The sequence below is a fragment of the Pecten maximus genome, unplaced genomic scaffold, assembly GCF_902652985.1.
Source record: "Pecten maximus unplaced genomic scaffold, xPecMax1.1, whole genome shotgun sequence".
In the NCBI taxonomy this organism is placed as follows: Eukaryota; Metazoa; Mollusca; class Bivalvia; order Pectinida; family Pectinidae; genus Pecten; species Pecten maximus.
Window position 1 is genome coordinate 1 of NW_022979361.1, and position 10,173 is coordinate 10,173.

At 40.4% G+C, this 10,173-nt stretch overlaps 1 protein-coding gene across 1 annotated transcript; it reads right to left on the reverse strand.

Annotated features, from left to right (window-relative positions):
* Positions 1 to 4,365: 4,365 nt before the first annotated feature.
* Positions 4,366 to 8,262, reverse strand: LOC117318530 (uncharacterized protein K02A2.6-like). The gene has a single exon (XM_033873507.1). It carries the CDS (start codon positions 8,260 to 8,262, stop codon positions 4,366 to 4,368), a length of 3,897 nt encoding a protein of 1,298 aa, XP_033729398.1.
* Between the last annotated feature and the right edge of the window lie 1,911 nt (positions 8,263 to 10,173).

Sequence of the window (10,173 nt, forward strand, 5' to 3'; positions counted from 1 at the left end):
GAAGCACCTTAAGATCCTTCCATCTATGTCTTCACCATATCCGAGAGAAGAGAAGAATTTTGAAATTTTAGTCATTTTGACCCTTTTTGGCCCTGTCCCTCAGGCCCCTGGGGGTGGGGACCATATAATTCACTATTTTGGTTGACCTTCAGCCATAGAAACTTTCTGCCAAATTTCATTGAATTTGGTTAAGCAGTTTTTTGAGAAGAAGTCGAAAATGTAAATTATTTACAGATTCATGACGCACGACGGACGACGACAGACAAAAGGCAATTTATTTTTTGAGAATAGGTCACTTGAGACTTCTGAACAAGAGATCCCAGAGGGATCTTGGCGCCCACCATTGAATGATCTTTATAGGTTCCATGTCAGATTGATCTTTTCTCTACTTTTCCCTTCTTCTAAGTCTTACTAATCTGTGTAAATTCAGAAACAGCCCTCTAGATCTAGTACTTTTCAAACAAGGGGAACCTATATATAAAATTTAAGATTTAGCGATAATGGCTGTCTGTCGGCCATGTTGTTTTCCGATTGGTCCCAAAATGCAATACCAGGGACCAAGGGGAACCTACATATGAAATTTGAGAAAGATCCCTTCAGTACTTTCTCAGAAATAGCGATAACAAACTTCAATTGTCAATGACTGCCTGTCGGCCATGTTGTTTTCCGATTGGTCTTTAAATGCAATATGCATAACTAGGCACAGAGGGGAACCTACATATGAAATTTCAGAAAGATCCCTTCAGTACTTTCTGAGAAATAGCGATAACAAACTTCAATTGTCAAAATCCAAGATGGCTGCCTGTCGGCCATGTTGTTTTCCGATTGGTCTTTAAATGCAATATGCATAACTAGGCACAGAGGGGAACCTACATATGAAATTTCAGAAAGATCCCTTCAGTACTTTCTCAGAAATAGCGATAACAAACTTCAATTATCAAAATCCAAGATGGCTACCTGTCGGCCATGTTGTTTTCCGATTGGTCTCAAAATGCAATATGCATAACTAGGCACCAAGGGAAGCCTACATATGAAATTTGAGAAAGATCCCTTCAGTACTTTCTCAGAAATAGCGATAACAAACTTCAATTGTCAAAATCCAAGATGGCTGCCTGTCGGCCATGTTGTTTTCCGATTGGTCTCAAAATGCAATATGCATAACTAGGCACCAAGGGGAACCCACATATGAAATTTGGGAAAGATCCCTTCAGTACTCTCTGAGGATTAGCGATAACAAGAATTGTTTACGGACGGACGGACGGAGGGACGGACGGACGGACGGAGGGATGGACGGACGACGGACCACGGATGCAGGGCGATTTGAATAGCCCACCATCTGATGATGGTGGGCTAAAAAGCCAGAATTATTACCCAACAATTGCAGAAATCCAAGATTCCTGGAGCTGGTGCTGTTGCCTTCCTCTATTCTGCTAAAACAAAGAATTCAAGGAAAAGAATTCCTCAATAACTCACTTTCTTTGCCTTTAAAATATCTATTTTTCTAAGTCGGAAGATGTTACCAAGTCACTAAATCCTGTTGGGTTGGACAATTCAAAACACACTTTTTTATAGGTCTGAAGAATTCACTAAACTCTTTCTGGCCTGAACGTCAAAAGTATCCACGTAAAACTCACCCTAGTATTTTTGCACAGTCATCATAATACTTTATGGAGTTTTTCACGAGGCTGAATCTGTTAACATATCACAGACATAAGATTTGCTGCTAGCCCTGAAGTCAAATCCACACATTTTCCTGTAACAGAAAAAATTCCCCATGTTAGCGTCATCATTGATTTATCTAGTTGTGGTCATTACTGACTTCTAAACATTAAACAAGGACTGAATTCCAACCTATACACTCAACTCAAAAAAACCTTGGACAGTTTAATCTCCCTTTAGTTTCTGAGTGGATCATAATTGTTTGTTGTGAAATTTACTGCACAACGATGAATTAGAGTCATAACTACCAAGGCATTGGGATACTAGACCAAACATCACAATCCTAAGATGAAAGGCTCCGCAATGGCATAAGCATGAAAGATCACAGCACAGGTCTTATTACCCAATACACAGGTGTATATACCAACTGTACAGGTATGTCTTATTACCCAACACACAGGTGTATCTACCTACAGTACAGGTATGTCTTATTACCCAACACACAGGTGTATATACCCACAGTACAGGTATGTCTTATTACCCAATACACAGGTGTATCTACCCACAGTACAGGTATGTCTTATTACCCAATACACAGGTATATCTACCCACAGTACAGGTATGTCTTATTACCCAATACACAGGTATATCTACCCACAGTACAGGTATGTCTTATTACCCAATACACAGGTATGTCTTATTACCCAACACACAGGTGTATCTACCCACAGTACAGGTATGTCTTATTACCCAACACACAGGTGTATCTACCCACAGTACAGGTATGTCTTATTACCCAACACACAGGTGTATATACCAACTGTACAGGTATGTCTTATTACCCAACACACAGGTATATCTACCCACAGTACAGGTATGTCTTATTACCCAATACACAGGTATATATACCTACAGTACAGGTATGTCTTATTACCCAATACACAGGTATATATACCTACAGTACAGGTATGTATTATTACCTAAACACACATGTGTATCTACCCACAGTACAGGTATGTCTTATTACCCAATACACAGGTGTATCTACCCACAGTACAGGTATATCTTATTACCCAATACACAGGTGTATCTACCTACAGTACAGGTATGTCTTATTACCCAATACACAGGTATATATACCTACAGTACAGGTATGTCGTATAACTCAATACACAGGTATATCTACCCACACCACAGTACAGGTATGTCTTATTATATAACCCAACACACAGATTTATCAACCACCCAATACAACATTTAGGAAGAACAGACATATATATGTACATATTATTACCCAATACACATACCTAACAGACATATGTACATATTATTACACAATACACAACCTAACAGACATATGTACATATTATTACCCAATACACATACCTAACAGACATATGTACATATTATTACACAATAAACATAGGGATTAGAAAAGTGGAAATTCGCTCGCCAAAGTGGAAATTCCTTCCACTTTTGGCTTAACCTACCAGAGTTTTTTTTTTATTTCCACTTTTTTTTTGTATTTCCGCAAAATGTTTCCTATTACCACTGCTTTAATAGTCTTTCCACGGATTTATCATTCTTACCACTAGCTGCTTATTCTTTCCAGTATAATTTAGTAATTACCACTAATTATATATAATTTGGTTTAATTGGTAAAAGCAGACCGCTAGTAACTATCAATCGTTCATCTGTGTATTGTGCTTAACAGACGATGATAAACAATTCCCGTCAGGTTGTAAACCTTTATTGTGTTTCAACCTAAAACAAACAATCAACTATAATAATTCGTGCAACCTAGCCGGGCGCTCATAGGCGGTACAGTATCAAAACATAAACGCATTTAGTATCACGACAACAATAACCAAAAATCGTAAAATTGCTTCATTTCAACATCTCAGAGTAGGAATTAACTTGCAGTTCAGTACATTGTCACATAATCACCAAATGTACACTCACGCATTGACGGGTCCATTTTCCACAATGTCCGATAGATGTTGTAGGCCGTGTCGCGGCTTCCATGTCACATTAACCGGTTTCACTAAATGCCAACCTGGCAGAGTCACACCACAAGGCAGCGACAAGTTACGAGAAGAATAAACTGGTTATTTACAATACAATCTGTTAGGTTTGTGCGGAGAGGCATGACAAACAACCCAGCGCCATTACTTCTTGGAAGGAGAACGTTTTTATTACCTCACTACCTGAAGAGTTACAATTGTTGGGCGATACTAATTTTAGAGCTGTACAATTCCGGACTCCAATTATACTGATACATAACATATCCTCCCTTCAAGCCTTTTAGACATATACTGACTAGACTGTACCATAATGACTAGAATTGACAATGTAAGTTGATCACTATAATTGTTTATTAAATTTTGAACCAGTTACTTGTCAATAAAGTTTATATGAAACATTTTTAGCACTGTCTTTGAGTTCCTTCTTCACAATTCACATTACCAGAAATCTATAACTACATGTACTATCAAACATTTTGAATGAAATTGCAAGAAAATAGTAACTGTTAACAAAATGAACCTATGTGGTTCTGTGGCACACAGGGATTATTATGCCCTCTACACAGTGTTGCCACAAACTACTTAGTATTTACAAAGTCTTTGTACTTGGCTGGTGGACACATCCTGTTAGACCGACTAGGATATCTTGGACCAGAGTTGGAGTCTGTAGTTGGAGACCTTATCAATGATGTCGAAGGTGATGGTTTGGGAGTGAGACATCACGCAATGGTGTTGATCGATCCGAGTCACCACATGTGGCTGCTGGAGGAACCACTTCTGCTGATTTCCGTGTACCTGAGGGTATTATAGGTTCAGTTAAGGTTACCTTCAATGGAATTTGAGCACAAGCATCCCTCAATTGATCAGTATGTCGTCTCCAGAATGTTCCCGGAGCAACCTCCACACGGTAAGAAACCGGACCTGTCTGTTCAAGGATTTTACCGGAAACCCATTTATCCTCACTTCCCCGACGATAATCACAGGTAGTAACACTCTGACCTGGCTCAAAGGTTCTTAACCTTGAAATTCGCTTGAATGTCATGTTACTTTGCTGACCTTCCACTCGTCCTCTAACATTTGGGAGAAGAGAATCTAACCTGGATGGTAACTTCCGTACTAAGAACAACTTTGCGGGTGATTCATTTGTTGTCGCATGTGCTGAGTTCCGGTAAGCTAACAAGAAATTAGCCAACTTCTTTGTCAACGTACCATTGTCTCTCCTACTAGCCTTCATTGCTGCCTTAAAGGTTTGAACAAATCTTTCCGCGAGTCCATTTGTACTCGGATGGTATGGGGCGGATGTGATGTGTTTTATACCATTAGCCTTAACAAAGTTCTTAAAACTCTCGGACACAAACTGAGGGCCGTTGTCACTGACAATTTCAGTGGGTATGCCGTTCCTTGCGAATATTGCTCGCAGTACATCTATGGTCTTCTCTGACGTTGTTGTCCTCATGGGGACTACTTCTGGCCACTTAGAGTAAGCATCCACAACAATGAAAAACATACTGTCCAGAAAAGGACCAGCAAAATCCATATGTATCCTGTACCATGGCCTTGAGGGCCACTCCCATGGATGAAGTGGAGCTGATGGTGGTGCCACTTTAACACTCTGGCACCCTGTGCAAGCCTTGCACAATTGTTCAATGTCCAAGTCTATATTAGGCCACCAAACATAACTTCGGGCCACTGCCTTCATTTTCACGATTCCGATGTGACCTTGGTGTATTTCCGCAAGAACTTCAGCTTGAAGTTTGGGAGGTACAATTACTCTAGTCCCCCACAATAGACATCCTTGATGTTCAGTAATCTCTGTGTTCCTCACAAAATATGGTTTCAGTTCTGGGTTAGTGACTTCCTCATTCCAACCATTCATTACAAACTGTAATACTGTTGCCATCACAGGATCATGAGTTGTCTCCCTTCGTATCTGGGACTGTGTTACTGGCAGCTTCTCCAACTGACCCACGTTTACTGCGTTCACCATTTCGTCGTCATCACTGTCAATAGTGTTGACTTGTAAAGGTAACCGTGACAAGCTATCCGCATTTCCATGTGCTGTGGTTGATTTATACTCGATTTTGTATGTCAGTCCAGACAGAAACAAAGCATACCTTTGCATCCTCGCAGCAGTGGTTGAGGGTATTCCCTTCTCGGGATTGAAAATCGAAATCAGTGGCTTGTGGTCTGTAATTAGGGTGAACTCTCGTCCAAACACATAGTTATGAAGATGCTTGACTCCCCATACTAATGCAAGTGCCTCCTTATCAATTTGCGAGTAATTCTTCTCGGCTGCATTTAAGGTTCTCGAGGCATAAGCTATGGGACGTTCGGTTCCATTATCCATTACATGAGATAATACTGCTCCCAGACCTACTGGTGACGCGTCGCACGCCAATCTCACAGGTTTTGCAGGGTCGTAATGAGTGAGCACCTCATTTGATGTAACTAGTTTCTTGACCTCGGCAAATGCTCTGGCACAATCACCATTCCACTCCCACTTCCGGTTTTTCTCCAAAAGTCTGTGTAAAGGGTGGAGAACTGTGGATAGATTCGGCAGAAACCTAGCATAATAATTTATGAGTCCAAGGAATGCCCTTAACTGCGTCGTGTCTGTAGGCGCTGGTGCCTGTAGTACGGCTTCAATTTTTCTCTGTGTTTTGTGTAACCCGTCCTCATCAATGTCATGTCCGCAAAAAGACACCTTTGTTTTGAAAAACTCACACTTGTCCTTTCGCAACCGTAAACCGTACCTGTCCAAACGTTCCAAAACTGCCTCCAAATTTTGCAAATGTTCTTCATCCGTGCTTCCTGTGATCAACATATCATCTATTATGCACTGAACTCCTTTTAAACCTTGTAGAACTGTGTCCATGGCCCGTTGCCACATCGCTGGAGCTGACGCTACTCCATACACCAGTCGATTGAATCGGTATAAACCCTTCTCGGTATTTATGGTCAGTAAATCCCTGGAGCTTTCCTCCACCTCCATTTGGAGGTAGGCATGTTGCAGGTCCAACTTCGAAAATTTCTGACCTCCTGCCAAAGATGCGAAAATATCAGCGGTACGAGGAAGAGGATACTGATCCACTTCCAAAACAGGGTTTAGTGTTACCTTAAAGTCTCCACATAACCGCACGGAGCCATCTTTTTTCATAACAGGAACTATGGGTGTGCCCCATTCACTGTAGTTGACCTTAGTCAAAACTCCAACCCCTACTAACCTATCAAGCTCTTCTTCCACCTTTGGTTCGATAGCATATGGCACCGGTCTGGCCTTACAAAATTTTGGATGAGACCCCGGCTTGACATTAAGTCTTGCCTTAATGTCCTTCAGTGTTCCCCAATCATCTTGGAATATGGACGAATGTTTATCCATCATTGACTCTATTTTCTGTTGGACTGCGGGACTGTAGTCAGAGTTCGAATCCCTCTGGCTGTTGATACTGTGAATCCTTGGCCAATCAAGAGTGATATGACGAAGCCATTCTCTACCAAATAAGGGTCGGCCCCCGTCAGCAACCACATACAAGTCCAATTTCTTAGACTGTCCATTGTAATCGACCTTGACCTTGGCTACTCCTAGTGTATTCAACCTTTCACCGGAATATGTTTTTAAACAAATGTCTGTATTAGACAAGTTCTTAACCTTTCCATGCAGAGTTTTCCTGAAAACATCCTCGGTTACAACCGATACCCCGGAACCAGTGTCTAATTCCATTTTCAATTCATATCCATTGATGTTTGGTATTACCCATATCGATTCTCGAGCTGAACTATTAGTGCTGTTCACCATCTCCACATGAGCAATCATTTCTAACTCATCCTCATGTTCAGTATCTATAGCATGTGTTCTGTGAACCCGTCGAGTTCCTCTACAAGCCTTTTTTATGTGACCATGTTTACCACATTTGTAACATGTTTCATCTTTGAATTTACAGTTTTTCTGGTCATGGTTCCCTGTACATCTGTAACATGGTTTCCTGTCATGTGTATGGCTGCTTGTAGGTGTTTTCCTTACCTTGTGTTGTATTTTGTTTACAGTAGACGAAGTATTCCGTAGCTCTATAGCGTCCTTGGCCGCCGTTTCCATGGCTACCGACAGCTCTACTGCCCGGTCATAGGTGAGATCTGCCTCTGACAAAAGTTTCCGTTGTATGTTCTCATTCTTTAATCCACATACAAGCCTGTCGCGAAGTGCATCGGTTAGCTTGGTACCGAATTCGCAGTGCTCTGATAATTTCCGGATTGACGCAATATATTCCCGAATGGTCTCCCCTTCACGCTGTTCCCTTTTATGGAATCTGAATCTTTCAGCTATCACTAATGGCTTGGGGTTATAGTGTTCCTTTAATAGGGCTATAAGTCTATCAAAAGTTTCCTCAGAGGGCTTTTTAGGAGCCGTGAGACCACGTAACAATGAGTACGTGTTTCCCCCAACTAGACTCAAAAGGACGGGAATTTTTTTATCGTCTTTCACGTCATTGCATATGAAGTATTGCTCTAGCCTCTCACTGTATGCATCCCACGTTTCTACAGTTTCGTTGAACGGATCGATGCGACCAATTTTACCTGCCATGTTGATCCTGGTGTTTATCCTCGTCGCCAATATGTTAGGTTTGTGCGGAGAGGCATGACAAACAACCCAGCGCCATTACTTCTTGGAATGTTTCAGAATACTTGCCGATGGCCTCGTCACGGCTGAGCGCGTTCACCTGTGTGTCAAACGTGCCCCGTGACGATGGCAAGTAAAGGCTTCATACAGTGAACACGCTGTAAGTTTAGCTGAACCATAGCTCTTGACGACCATGGAATTATTAAATGTATATGAACCAACTGATTTATGGTTGTTTTGTTTTCATTTCCATCCACTATTTTTAGCGCTAAAACCATAGGTTTTAGCTGCTATTGGCACCGCTTTTGAGAGACGGGCATGGAACGCGCTTTTTATGTGTTTATATTTATAAGTCATATTTGCTTGAATGTAAAGGGTCATACAAAAGCAACAGTAAGGCTTAGCTCTACAGTAGGCCTACTAACGATACATTTGCAAATATGATTTCAATAACTATTTCAATATCTTAAAGACAAAAAAAAACAGTATTATAATGCCAGATGTATTAGTTTTACACTAAACAAAGTAACATGTATTTTGTCAGGTCCATCAACCGTTAATCTTCATATTTAAAATGTATCATAATGCCCGTAGTTTTAGTTGTAGATCAAACAATATTAGATGTAGATGTAACAAAAACAAAGTAACATGTACTATATCAATGACATTGGCTACTGATACAACAATGAAACACAGGATTTTAGTTGTATTAGTTGTATATGTACAGGGCATCCATTAACCCGAGACCTCGGGTCAATGTGGCAGCAAAATTTAATTTGACGCACGATTTTTGCATGCCGTGCGTCAATCGGACGCTTCACATTTTGACCACCACTGTAATTAGTCTATGTGTTGTCCAATACCCAGGCTTAACAAATGGTTTATTTGCTATGGTTAGTGACACTAATAAGTAGAATTCCCCTAGGGGTCAATTAAAAGAGCCACTCAACTGTGACTAATCCAAGTGCCGCTGCCGATTGCACAGGTGAAGTATCCACTGTACCTACCTGTAGCGGCCGATCTGCTCTTTGTTCCAAGCAATCACATTTTAATAATTTAAATAAGTAAGCTATAGTAGATTCCCATCCCAACAAATAAATGATACATATGTTTGTGTTAACTTTAAATCATGTAAATAACAAGAACGAGATCGTAAGTAGGCCTAGTTTGCAGCATGCCAAAACAGGCGACAGCCATTTTGTTGTTAACCTGAATAACCTTACATGTTCATGACCTCTGCAGTGCATTTGACAGGATGGGAAGCGTAAATCATTCCTGTTACATTTTGGCGGCAAATATGAAAACAGGATTAAATATACAAATAACCCCTAGAGGCTGAGCAGATTAAAAAAAAATACAGTAGGTGTAACAAAAACATTGTACATGTACTTTGTCAGTGACATCAGCTGTTACTGTAACGTTAAAAGCTATGCGGAAATGCCAGTTTTTAGCTCATCGGTTACAAGCAAATTCTGTCACCCCAGCGTCTCCATCTGTGTCCCACCCCAAAACTTTTTTGGGATCAGTTTTTGGAAAGCTTCTAAGTCCAAAAGTATACAGTTCACATCCTTCTAATTTGGTTTATACATTCATTAGAGGTCTAGGAGTAAATCATGCAGATTGTTTCTCGCATTTTACCAGTTTGTGAACTTAACTTTTTTTGCACCAAAATAAACTTTATTGAGTTTTTGGAGTATATCCAATATTATGCTATCACACCTTTCTAATTTGGTTTATGCATTCAGTAGATGTCTGGTAGTGATTTTATGGCAAAATCATGCAAAAAATTATAAATTATGATTCTTTTTTGGCATTTTACCATTTAGTGGACATGATTTTTTTGCCACATAAACCCTCTTTAAAGATTTTTGGGGT

Coding starts and splice junctions, on each gene's coding strand:
- LOC117318530 (XM_033873507.1), bottom strand. CDS start 8,262: ATGGCAGGTAAAATTGGTCGCATCGATCCGTTCAACGAAACTGTAGAA.